Raw genomic sequence first — 13,685 nt, forward strand, 5'->3', positions numbered from 1 at the left:
CAGTTATGACCATTACGCGTAGAATTTCGAAATAAAACCTGCCTAACTTTTGTAAGTAAGCTGTAAGGAATGAGCCTGCCAAATTTCAGACTTCTACCTACACGGGAAGTTGGAGAATTAGTGATGAGTCAGTCAGTCAGTCAGTCAGTGAGGGCTTTGCCTTTTATTAGTATAGATACAACCTGAGCCACTTTATAAAGCGCATATTTACTTATGATGACAATATAATTTTTAAGATGAAATGCAGCAAAATGTTTATTATATTATACAGATAAAACATTAACTTCATTTAAATCTATATTGTTCATAATTAAATGTGCGGACACGGTGCCGCAGCGCTAGCAAGGAACTGGCGCTCCATTCACGGATTGTTCCAGCCTTGTGCTGTATTTTTGCTGGGACTGGCGCGACACTGGAAGGATAGATGGATAGAATAATTAAATATGTACTACGAAGATATTTCCATGTTCCTTAAAAGTTTTGAAGAATCGTCGTTCTAAGCTTACAGATGGCTTAACGTCTATTACAGAGCTGATTGTGTGGTGATTGGGTATGTGGACAAAAAAGTAAGGACAGGAATTGGGGGTTAGTACGTTTGAAAGAGACAGTACTGCTTCAAAAAATTATTTCATTGACGGTCGCACACAGTGCAGCAAGCATCTTACGTGAGGCAGGAACAATCACTGCACCACCGTGTTCCCATGTTTAATAACATGCTTTAACTCCTATCATCATGAAAATGATATCAAGTATACATCTCAGTATTTTAATTATTCAGAGAGCTGTAATATCACAAATGTAATGGATTCTGTGTCCTGTCAGAGGAAGAGAAAGCCCGTTTAAGAAGCACGTAGAAGATCAAATACAATACAAAGCATTTAATGTGCTACTTTAGTTACGATGGGATTTGAGAAACTAGTAAATTAAACGATTTTAAGATGAAGTTTACGATGTTCTACTTTAATGACAAAATAAACTATGATATAAGTGGAAATTTTGAGATTAAAGTTGACATTTCAAGTTTTTTTCCCCACTGTGTGCCTATTTTTTTTTCTCTGTACCCTAATAAGCTTTCATATGACACTCGGACGGTGGGCTACGACTCACGTTTTCAAGATGACTTTAATATCTGACAACTTTTTTTTTTTTTTTTTTTTTTATTTCGGGCACTGTGCGACTTTGAACTTGAGCTTTCAAGTTTCACCGACAACTTCCTTTTGTTGTTTATACCACTGTTTAAACCAACAAATAGTACGTTTTTCCTTGCCTCCACTTGGTATTTGCTGAAATTCTTTTATTTCCCCCCTGTGCTTTTGCCATTGCCTTTTCACAGAACGCTGAGCTTAAGGGCTATTTATATTAATTTGCATATTCAAGAGGCGTAATTCTGAGAGGAGTTTGGGGAATGGCAGCAGGCACTTGCACGTGCGATACTTTTCACGCTGACAGAGATTTATGGAGCAGAAGACTGTGGAAGTTGGCGAATGCACAGATTTATGCATCAGGAATTTTTTTGTGGGTACACACACTTCTGCTTTTGTGCTTGCGCCATGTTTTAGTGTAAATTCTACGTACAGCATTATACATGAGGCCCCTGGTCTTGATGCTGATAATCTTAACAAATTTTGGCCTATTTCTCACATACCTTTTCTGTCAAAAGTTCTTGAGCGTGTTGTAGCCTCCCAACTCAACAATTACGGTACTTAACATCTAATAAATTGATAGAACCCTTTCAGACTAGTTTCAGTGTGTAGCACAGGTGTGACTGTTTCCAGTGTCCTAAAATGCTGTATTTTTGTGCTCTGTGCACTGCTCATTATAAAGAAGCTTAACACAATAAAAGGTGCTTATTATTTTCTAATAAGCTATAAATATTGCAAAATTATTCATGTTTGTCCCTGACCTAACTCTGTCCTGTGTCACCTTAATGGTGCATGGGTAATAATGATGCAGGTAGATAGTTGTGTTAAATGTGACTTTTTGGCCTTGGGGCAATTGTGGAGCTGCTCTTTTAAAGCCAGAATTTTTTTAAATAGAGGGCCATACTGACTGATGCACATCCTGCTATCCTATTAAAGTGGATCTTGGAGCACTTCTTGTGAAAGAGCTGCTCGATAAGAATAAATAATAAGTTGCATTTGTAGATCGCCTTTCACATACCCAAGGTCACTTTACACAGAGTATGATGTTTTGCTGTTGAGAATATTGAAAAGGCATTCTTTCCATTTGCTGTTGTATAGTTGATGACAGCTGAATGTAATGTACAGATGCAGCCCCTTGTTCTGATGATACCTGAAAGCTGTCATTTGGTTGTGAATGTGCTTGTGCATATTCTTTTATGTGCTGCTTGGGATTTTCAGGCTGAAACCCTAGCTGGCTGTCAAGCTAGTGATTAAGTTCATCATTGTTTTCTACAGTTGCTTCTAAGGCTTCTGACTTTGCTGCTACTGCAGCTATTTCTTCTAAGTTCAGTACATCCCATGAAGCTTCTGAATTTGCTTCATCTAGTTCTCGTTCTCTAGTTTTAATATAAATTTCTTTAGTTGCAAATGCTGGAACAACCACTCCGGTCCAGTCTGTTGAAATTCTCCTTCTATTGCGTTGTCATTTTACTTTTACTTTTCTATCCTTGTTATACCCTGTGTATATATTTTGCAGGTGGCTTAAATTCATCCCCTTTTTACCATGCCAGAGAAGTTTAACTTGCTTAATGTAGCAGTTGGAGGGGAAAAAAATAAAATGACCGTGCTTTGAATGGCTTGAACAGAAAGCAGATATGAGTGATGAGGATTGAGATTGTAAACCTAACCATGCTTCACCTTTGGTAAATGTAATTGTTAAATTAATGTGCTACTCAAAACTTTTTTTTTCTCTTTTGTTTCAGCTACAGAAAAATGGATTTAGAAAAAACTGTCTGAAAAATGGCCTTCCGGGGGATTATTTTCAAAATTGGAAAAATGGCACTTTCAGTCACACCACTGACAATGATGAAGTTGAAACAACCAGTAGTGATACCTCAGATGATGAAGTGGTGTAATTTTTTTTTTCCTTAATTTTATTTCAGCCGTAGTTTGTTTCTTACATGTTTAATGGAGTAAACCACATCAGAAGGAGTGCTTTATAGGGAATTTGAAGTGACACTTGGAATTGAACTTTGCTTTTTTTTTGCCTTGTAAATGGCATTTGCAGAAATGACTCTTATTGGTTTGATTTGGCGGTTGAATTAATTTCATTACTGCAAATCAGACATCTGCTGCAATGTGTAAAATAACTAATATAAAGTCAATAAAAGATTGCAATTTAAATTCTGAGTAATTTTTGTGAATTAGTTGTAAAATTCTTATCCACAAACATTCAATATACAGGTGCATCTCAATAAATTAGAATATCATCAAAAAGTTAATTTATTTCAGTAATTCAGTTCAAAAAGTGAAACTTGTATATAGATTCTTTACACACAAAGTGATAAATTGCAAGCATTTATTTCTTTTCATTTTGCTGATTATGTCTTGAAGGTGATGAAAACTCAAAATTCAGTATCTCAAAAAATTTGAATATTACATAAGACCAAAAAAAAAAAAAAAAGATTTTTAATACAGAAATGTTGGCCTACTGAAAAGTGTGTCCATGTATGCACACAATACTTGGTCTGGGCTCCTTTTGCATGAATTAATGCGGCTTGGCATGGAGGCGATCAGCCAGTGGCACTGCTAAGGTGTTATGGAAGCCCAGGATGCTTAGATAGTGGCCTTCAACTCGTCTGCATCAAAAAATTTTCATCATACCCTTAAAACCCATTAAGAATCTATATTGTCATATAAATGGAAAAATTACTTTTTTTTCTATTAATAAACCAAAATAATATACCACAAATTTAAAAGAAACATGTCAACTTTATTTAATGTTGCATTTAAACATAAAATACCTTTTTACATAATTATTTAGTAGATGAACCATTGTCTGGAAATGTCTTGAGACTTTATGTAAATATCTTGCCAGCTAATGTTTGGCCACTCAGTTGCTCATGATTGTAGAAGTTCATTTGAGACTACTCTGCAAACATTAATTTTCAGCTTATGCCATCTCTTCTAAATTAGATTACAATCTATGCTTTACCCTGACTTCTACTGAACATGGACTCCAAAGCTAAACTGTAGTGTGGTTTTCTTTTTTTTTTTTTTTTAAACTTAACCTGCTGTTTTGGGTAATAGTGCTACCACAAGAAAAGTCCTTTTTGAAATCCCAGATTTCCTGCAGGTTCTCATCCAGAATTTATGTATTGCATACAGTATGTTTGATCTTCTACCTTCACATATCTTTCAGGCCCTGAAGAAAAGGAGCATCCTGTGCTAAGTACCACCATGCTTTACATAGCGTGTAACATACAGATAGTATAGCTGTTTTTGAATGTACGGAGTTGTGTGTATGCTAAGAGTCCCAGGTTGATTTCAATGCGCTGACTGAAAATAAGCAGTTCAATCTTATTTTTCAAGGACACACTAATGCTTTTTAGATCATTTGTGCGACCTCCTATTAAGTTATGAGTTAGTAAATATTTAAACTGATAAACTAAAAGAAGAATGTGCTCTTTATAACTGGTCTGAGAAAGTTACAGAAATAGGTGAAATGTAAAATGAGGTGTGCAGAATTAAAATAGGACAGGATTGAGAGTGGAGTGTCATCGTGGGTTAATTCTGGAATAGTATGAACATGACTGGAGTTTATAGAAAAGTGGTCATAATAGAATTGGTGGGTTATTAATGATTAGTACAAATATGAATACTGTAATTGCCTTTAACAGTACACAAAATAAGCATTCAACACTCAGCATGCTTATAGCTTTAGGAATAAAAGAGTTCTTTAATTTGTTGCTCTTTACTATCGGAAGCCTAAATTTGCAGTCTGATGGCAGCAGCTGAAATTTAGGAAAAGGAGAATGGCTACTGTCAGACAGAATTGAGTTGGCCTTTTTTGTTATCTTATTGTAATGCAGCTCCGTGACGGAGGTCTGCTGCGAAACAGTTTTACTGCTCATATTTACAATGTTGTTTAGATGGTTTATATTCTTTAATGCTGACATTTCCAAACCAGCAAGTAAAAGCAAATGTAACAATAGATTCTATAAAAGTAATGAGTAGTCATAGATGTGGATCAGATGTGGAGTGCTGGGATGGTAGCATCACTTCAAGACAGACCCACCGAATCAACAAGCTAATTAAAAGGGCAAATTCAGCTATGGGATTCACATTAGACCCCCTGGAAGTCTTAGCAAAGGATAGAATGAAAAGAAAACCGAGTGCCATTATGAGCAATGCTGCACATCCTCTCTCTGACACAATAACACAGAGGACTTTCAGCCAATAAATAAATCAACAGAAGTGTGTTAAGAAACATTACTAGGGCTCCTTTTATACCAACAATACATCTGCATTATGCCTCATTGGGACTGCCACATAAGAATTTTTTTTTCTTTTTAGTCATTCTGGTGTGATCAGACCATTTGTGTGTAAATATATATATATATGCTTTACCCTGACTTAAAAGGCAAACAGACAGCAACTTTGGGATGTCCCAATGCATATGCTAAGGTGTATATATAGGCCTCCAAACCATTGTGGGCACTTATGCTCCTGGGGGCCCCAGCCAGTGCCCATCAGTTAAGATAGCCCTGTTTGTAATGATCCGCTTTGGGATCTTTACTATATAATACACTTTTTAAGGAGTAAAATTTGCATTTAAAAATACTTTAAAAAGTACAATACCCTACATAATCTACTCAAGCACCATAATGAAAGTAAATGTAATTTGTTACATCACTGGTTTCTCCGCAGGTTGATTTAACTTCTAATATTAACAAATTTAAAGAAATACACCACCCAAAAATTATATTTAAGTAACTTACACTGTTTGTAGTGATGGCAGAGGGAAAAAAAAAATGAAGCTCATGTTTTTTTTAGAGAATGGAGATAAACTTTCTGATAAAATGGGCATCCCTGGAGAAAAATGTTAGACCACAGCAAATGATATAAGAATCTCCCATAATCCATGTATAATAATCAACCATCCAGTCCTATTCTTACAATGTGCAACTTAAATACTTTCAGCAAATGAGAGCATGGGAATTGAAGAGAGGACTCTTATCCAAAGAGAGGGGGAAAGGAGTGGGACCTATCCAGACATAACTTCCTTTGACTTGCATTCAACACATCCTGCTAAATAGCCTAACCTTGTGCACACTTCTCTCTATGCTGTGGTTCCTATTACATTGAAAAGGCACCTGACACTGACTCCGTTTACTTTCCTGGGGAAAGCGGCTGTCTTGGAACAGAAGCTTGTCGATTGCAACAAGTATACATGTCGTATATGTAGGAAGGACAGTCCTTGCGTGTGTGTGAACTGTTAACATTTGAATTTGATGATTGCATATAGCGCTGAACTGACCTCTCTGTACTATTTTTTCCTCTGCATGTCCTGGAATACAAAAGAAACAGCACTGTGCACCCAAAAGTGAACACTGGCAAGATCGGGGAAAAAAAAAAAACTCGTGAAACATGCGGTCAGTGATTATAAGTGCAAGATGTTATGCAAATGAATATAAATAATATGAATAATGTTGCATCCGTACCACAATGTTTTCCGAAATATACTATACAGGTCATAAAATGAATAATTCCAAATATCATATATAACTATGTCTGTTTTTTTTTTTGTCAGTGTGTCTTTGACATCATAGACCATAAGGTGAATACTAATTCAGCATGAGCAGGAACACTCAATAAAACTGAATAAAAAAAAAAATCAAGTGATGGTGAGACATGAAGAAGGCAGATTCACCAGCGTTTGGGTGTCATCTTTTATCCCTCCAGATCTTAGAATGTCCAGTTTCATTGCCTCAAAACACCACTCACATCTACAGTTATTCCCAGTTTCAAATAAAAACTAACAGCGTCAGATTCCTAGGGCGATAGTATGTATCGTGATCATGACTGAGAGAATAAAAGTGAAAATAAAATGGTAACTTTCACAAGTACTATAAATGTACACCATCTGTTACAGACGCAAACCAAATGTATGTGTGTACTGTATAATATTAACAATAAGAGCAGCTCACTACTGAAAACTGCAAATATAGGTGGCTGTCAGGATCGAACCGGGGACTCTGGATCACAAGTCAGCAAATCTTACCACTGCGGCATGGAAGCTGTTGTCTTACCCCTGAACCTTTTGTGAAAGTGTTTATTTGATCTTTGGACTTCAGGCCTCACACATTATATAGTTTATGCCAACATTTTGTCATTTACTACTAGAATATGAAAGCGTTTCTGTTTTAACAATGTCTTTACACAGATTATTGTAGAAACGGAATACATATGAAATGCATGTGTTCCAAATAATGGTCTATTAGTTCCACACTAAAACTCCAGTACTTCACTCCCAGATAATCAATCAAGGCATGAGCTGGGAGAACTTTGTGCACGTTCTGCGGCTGTGGGGGAATGGAATAGCAGGCTGCTTGCTGCTTGTCTTTATCGGCACATTTACAGGACAAAAGACGCTGACGGAGAGGTGCGAATGGATTTAAGGTGGGCTGGATCTACGAGTTTCTTCTTAGGCTCTGGTAATTCTAGTGTTAAGGGCTTCTGTACACTGTCTAGGTATACAGTCCACTATGACTGCTAGATCCTTCTCATAAGGGGATCTTTCAAGTTTCAGATGTCCCATTGTGCATTCACATGTAAAAATTTTTCTTCCTATGTATCCTGACATTTACTTATATCACAAATCTGCTCTAGCCTGTGTTCTGACCAAGCCCCACTGTAATGACTTGACTGATTCTAGATTGGGGTACTCGGCTCTAGTCCTGGAGGTCCACAGTGGCTGCAGGTTTTCATTCCAACCACCTTTGTAATTAGAAGCAGATAATGAAACTTGGCATTTAATTATATGGACTGCTACTGCTTTTCACTCTTCCAAGACAAGGCCTTATCACATTGTTAATTTTTCATTTTGTAGCCCAGAATAGATTTCTACCTCTTTGGACATTCCCTCCTCTCTCACATATTTCAAAACATTATATTAACACAGATATTTCATGATACATATACGTAGGTTTAAGTGTAAGGATATTAGCTGGAGAGCTGGTGGTTCCTTTGTCATTTGCACCTGATGGCTAAGAAAACGGGCAAAAATTAAAACCTCCATACAGCTGTTTGAAACTAAAATAGGCAATTAGGGTTTTGAATTCTAACAAATGAGTTAATTAAAACTAAGCCCCAAAAACTTATTTCTTTAGTAGTAAATAAATGGGTTCTAATTAAAAATTTGGTTAAAGTAAAAACCTGCAACTACTATGGACCTCGAGGACCGGAGCTGAGTACCCCATTCTAGATTATCTGCCATGCCATCTAGGTTGGTGTCATCTGCAAACCTAACCTCTTTTCTGTTTATATTTCTCTCCTGGGGCCTCATGCATAACGCAGTGCGTAGAATTCACACTAAAATATGGCGTAAGGACAAAAGCAGAAATGTGCATACGCACAAAAAAATCCAGATGCATAGATTTGTGCATTCGCCAACTTCCATGTTCTTCCGCTCCATAAATCCTGGTCAGTGTAAAAAGTAACGCATGTGAACGCGCCTTCTGTCCCACCCCAACTCCTCCCCGAATTATGCCTCTTTGAATATGCAAATCAATATAAATAGCCCTTAAGCTTGGCGTTTTGTGAAAAGACAATGGCAAAAGCACAGGGAAAACAGACGAATTTCAGTGAATACCAAGTGGAGACAAGGAATAACGTACTATTTGTTGGTTTAAACAGTGGTATAAACAACAAAAGAAAGTTGATCGAGTGACATAGAGTGTTGGAGAAACACGAAACCTCACAAAGTCGCACAGTGCCCGAAATAAAAAAGAAATCAGATATCAAAGTCGCCGTGAAAAGGCAAGTCATAGCCCGCTGTCTGGGTGTCATATGAAAGCTTATTAGGGTACAGAGAAAAATAAAAAAATAGGCGCACAGTGGGAAAAAAAGCATAGAACTTTAATCTCAAAATTTCCACTTTAATCACGTAGTTTATTTTGTCATTAAAGTAGAACATCATAAACTTCATCTTAAAATGTTTAATTTACTAGTTTCTCAAATCCCATCGTAACTAAAGTAGCACGTTAAATGCTTTGTATTGTATTTGTTCTTCTATGTGCTCTGTGTGTGAATCACTTCATGATTCTTAAATGGGCTTTCTCTTCCTCCGACAGGACTCAGAATCCATTATATTCGTTATATTAGAGCTCTCTAAATAATTTAAATACTGAGATGTATACTTGATATCATTTTCATGAGGATAGGAGTTAAAGTATGTTATTAAACATGGGAACACGGTGGCGCAGTGATAGTGACGTGCTGGCACCCCGTCCACAGATTGTTCCTGCCTCCTGCAAGATGCTTGCTGCGTCATGCACGACCTTCGATAAAATACTTTATTGCACCAGTACTGTCTCTTTCAGACGTACTAACCTCCAATTCCTGTCCTTCCTTTTCTTTCTCCAAGTAACCAGTCACCACACAATCAGCTGTGTAATAGATGTCAAGCCATCTGTAGGCTTAGAACGCCTATTATTCAGAACTTTTAAGGAACATTGAAATATCTTCATAGCACATGTTTAATTATTCTATTCATCTATCCATCCAGTGTCACGCCAGTTCCAGCAAGAATACAGCGCAAGGCAGGAACAATCCGTGAATGAGCGCCAGCTCGCAGCTAGCGCTGCGCCACCGTGTCCTCACATGTTTAATTATTAACAATATAGATTATTTAAATAATGTTAACATTTTATCTGTATAATGTAATAAGCATATTTTGCTGCATTTCATCTTAAAAATGATATCGTCGTCATATGTAAATACGCACTTTATAAAGTGGCAGAGGTTGTGCAATATTATAACTGTATCACAAGTTTACAGTGAGAAAATTGTACTGATAAGTACAAACAGTTCTACAAGGAGCACTTGATGGACTGATTGAGTGCTTTTAGAGCACTCGGGATGAAACTGTTTCTGAACCGCAATGTCCCTACAGGAAAGGCTCTGAAGCGTTTGCTGTATGAGAGCAGTTCAACAGCATGACGTGTGCTTGATGCTGTATACCGATAATTCTCTTTCCAATCAGCTGCAGTAGAGCTGTGATTCCCCACTCAGATACAGTGATATACTGTAAATACTCTGAGTGGTGCAGTGCGAGTAATATGGAAAAAGAATATCTGCTGTGGCAACCCCTAATGGGAGCAGCTTAAAGAAGAAGAAGAAGAAGGTGCAGAACAGCGCTAAAGCAGCTATAGTATTTGGAATAGTTTGGCCATTCTGTGGACCATTATATTGTTACAGATTAATTACAATCGGATGCCTTAAACTAATAAACAATATGCAGTTAATTTCAGTGTATTTAATTAAGCCGTGTCAGGGATGTGGATCTAAAAAAGAAAGGGAAACCATACTGGAACAAAAGCACTGCTTTGACGCTGAGTGCCACCAGTTTGCAAAACCGAGCAGAGAATTTGCGTACGCCAAGCATTTAGCTGGCAAGAAAATGTGTGTGGTTTTACGCCAAGTTTAGGTTATATACATCGCAATGTGAGTGTGGAAACTGTGTACGCAACATTTTTGTGTGTACGCACCGTTTATACATGAGACCCCAGATTATTAACATATAATAAAAACAGCAGCCATACCACGTTTAGCACTGTCTTGTTTCCAATAAGCTTCCTCCCACCATAACCTTTTGCTTCCTGTGCTTGAGCCAAATTTTTAGGCATCTATGGATGGTGTCCCTCAAATTCCCACATCATTTAGTTTGATGCCCAGCATCTCATGTGGTACCTTATCAAAAGCTTTCTGAAAATTAAGATAAATGATGTCATATACACCTCTCTGATCACATCCTTTTTAGTGAAAACAGATACATGTAGATAGATAGATGTATCTTCAATCTGACCCATGCTGACAGCCCCTTAATGCACTTGTTTCTTCCATGATACTCAACCTTTTCCTTAATATTTCCTTCTAATAATGTATCTGTAATGCATGCTAAAGTTAATTACCTATACTTACTTGGATCACCAATTTTATATAACATGACATTTGCTATCGCCCCGTCTTTAGGAATTCCCCCAATGCACTCTGACATCTTGAAACCCTTTATATTCTTTGAACTGTGTGTCATGGACTATTCTTCATATACTGTAAGTAAGTGCATACCATGCAAACATATTCACACCCTTGATCAATTTTCTAATCTCACTAAATAACAAACCTTACCCTGAAATTTTGAAGAAAATAAAAAATTACAAAGAAAACAGGGCACAAAAACTCCAAAGGGGGGGGGTCTTCCTTACTAAACCTTGCATTCCTATTCTTATAAAATGATAAAACAGATTAAAGAATTCAGTAAAGGCAAAAGTTAAACTTTAAAGTTGTGCCGCCTACAGATTGTGCTTTGCAATTTACGTAACTGTAAAATGTTGACCCACCCTGCAAACCAAACCCCCCCACTTCATCCCATCTCAGGTCTCACCAGAAGGTCTCAGTTTTCTTAACTGGTAACACCGGTAGAGTAAGCCCTGGCAACGCCTAGAAATGCAGTGCACAAAGCAGGCATCAGTGCAGCGTGTAAGTTAAATAATGCCTTTGTTTAGATGCTACCTGGCATGAAGATTGTACAATGAACATATTGGGGGCTTTTCTGTTATGAGGAAAGTCATACTTTTACTACTTCTGATATGGAAAACTGGGCAGCAAGTGAACAGTCAGAGTGTCGGTATGTATTGTTGTAGACTGCTGGGTGTTCTGATTTTAAATTCATTATCTGTTATAGTAAGCGTGTTGTTTATAGAGGTATTTATAAAATGTCTCACTGTCTGGTACTGACACCACCTGCAAAAGTTCTGTAAGTGTGCCCTTAATGGCAGGCTGGTACCGTACATTCTTGTTCTTACCATGAGTTTCATAGTGCTAATCTGAAAAGCCAATTTTTTATTTTAATTTTTTCTGTCTTTGAAGCAAGTAGTATACTTTCTAACTCCTGCTTTGTTGGCAGTTTCCCATTTTGTTTAGGACAATAAATATTAAAAGATTTTTTAAGTAGAACAGAATGTTTTAAGCAATGGCACAATGTGCTGGGCAGTCAAGTTCAACTTCCTTATACAACTACATGCTCTGGATACGCCCTTCACCATTTTTTCAGGTAGTGCTGGGATGAGTACAGCATTAATTAAGAATATAAGTCTGTAGGAGAATGGGTATGTGGTACTGCCATTTGCACTAATACCTTATGGCTCAAATTCTCACCAATGGTCTCATTTATAAAGCTTGTGTGTGCACAAAAAGATGCTGATGAGGGAACATGCATATATTTAGGGCAACTCTTTGAGAGGCTGATCAATGAACAGAAAGAGAGAGAGAGAGAGAGAGAGAGAAGGCTGGATGATGTGGAGATAGTGAAGCAGGAAGTGCAGCAGATTAGCAAGGAGGAAGTAAGGATAGCTATGAAGAGGATGAAGAATGGAAAGGCTCTTGGTCCAGATGATGTACCTGTGGAAGCATGGAGGTGGTTTGGAGAGATGGCAGTGGGGTTTTTAACCAGATTGTTTAATAGAATCTTGGAAAGTGAGAGGATGCCTGAGGAGTGGAGAAGAAGTGTACTGGTGCCGATATTTAAGAATAATGGGGATGTGCAGAACTGTAGTAACTACAGGGGGATAAAATTGATGAGCCACAGAATGAAGTTATGGGAAAGAGTAGTGGAAGCTAGGTTAAGAAGAGAGGTGATGATCAGTGAGCAGCAGTATGGTTTCATGCCAGGAAAGAGCACCACAGATGCGATGTTTGCTCTGAGGGTGTTGATGGAGAAGTATAGAGAAGGCCAGAAGGAGTTGCATTGCATCTTTGTGGACCTGAAAAAAGCATATGACAGGGTGCCTCGAGAGGAGTTGTAGTATTGTATGAGGAAATCAGGAGTGGCAGAAAAGTATGTAAGAGTTGTACAGGATATGTACGAGGGAAGTGTGACAGTGGTGAGGTCTGCAGTAGGAGTGACAGCTGCATTTGAGGTGGAGGTGGGATTACATCAGGGATCGGCTCTGAGCCCTTTCTTATTTGCAATGGTGATGGACTGGTTGACAGATGACATTAGACAGGAGTCCCCTTGGACTATGATGTTTGCAGATGACATGGTGATCTATAGCAATAGTAGGGGGCAGGTTGAGAAGACCTTGGAGAGGTGGAGATACACTCTAGAGAGGAGAGGAATGAAGGTCAGTAGGAACAAGACAGAATACATGTGTGTGAATGAGAGGGAGGTCAGTGGAATGGTGAGGATGTAGGGAGTAGAGTTTAAATACTTAGGATCAACAGTACAGAGTAACAGGGATTGTGGAAGAGAGGTGAAAAAGAGAGTGCAGGCAGGGTGGAATGGGTGAAGAAGAGTGTCAGGAATGATTTGTGACAGACGGGTATCAGCAAGAGTGAAAGAGAAGGTATACAGAACGGTAGTGAGACCAGTTATGTTATATGGGTTAGAGATGGTGGCACTGACCAAAAAACAGGAGACAGAGCTTGAGGTGGCAGAGTTAAAGATGTTAAGATTTGCATTGGGTGTGATGAGGATGGACAGTTTGAAATGAGTACATTAGA

At 37.9% G+C, this 13,685-nt stretch overlaps 1 protein-coding gene across 3 annotated transcripts in view; it reads left to right on the forward strand.

Moving 5' to 3' along the window:
• Nucleotides 1-3,305, forward strand: part of LOC114654708 (vasculin-like) — a 48,457-nt gene extending 45,152 nt beyond the window's left edge. For all 3 annotated transcript variants that reach the window (XM_028805425.2, XM_028805427.2, XM_028805426.2), the window contains one exon: nt 2,885-3,305. In XM_028805425.2, the coding sequence (XP_028661258.1) occupies nt 2,885-3,037 (153 nt within the window). In that variant the 3' untranslated portion in view covers nt 3,038-3,305. The remainder of the gene's footprint in view (nt 1-2,884) is intronic.
• The last annotated feature ends 10,380 nt before the right edge of the window (nt 3,306-13,685 follow it).

Source organism: Erpetoichthys calabaricus, chromosome 7 (assembly GCF_900747795.2).
Source record: "Erpetoichthys calabaricus chromosome 7, fErpCal1.3, whole genome shotgun sequence".
Classification (NCBI taxonomy): Eukaryota; Metazoa; Chordata; class Cladistia; order Polypteriformes; family Polypteridae; genus Erpetoichthys; species Erpetoichthys calabaricus.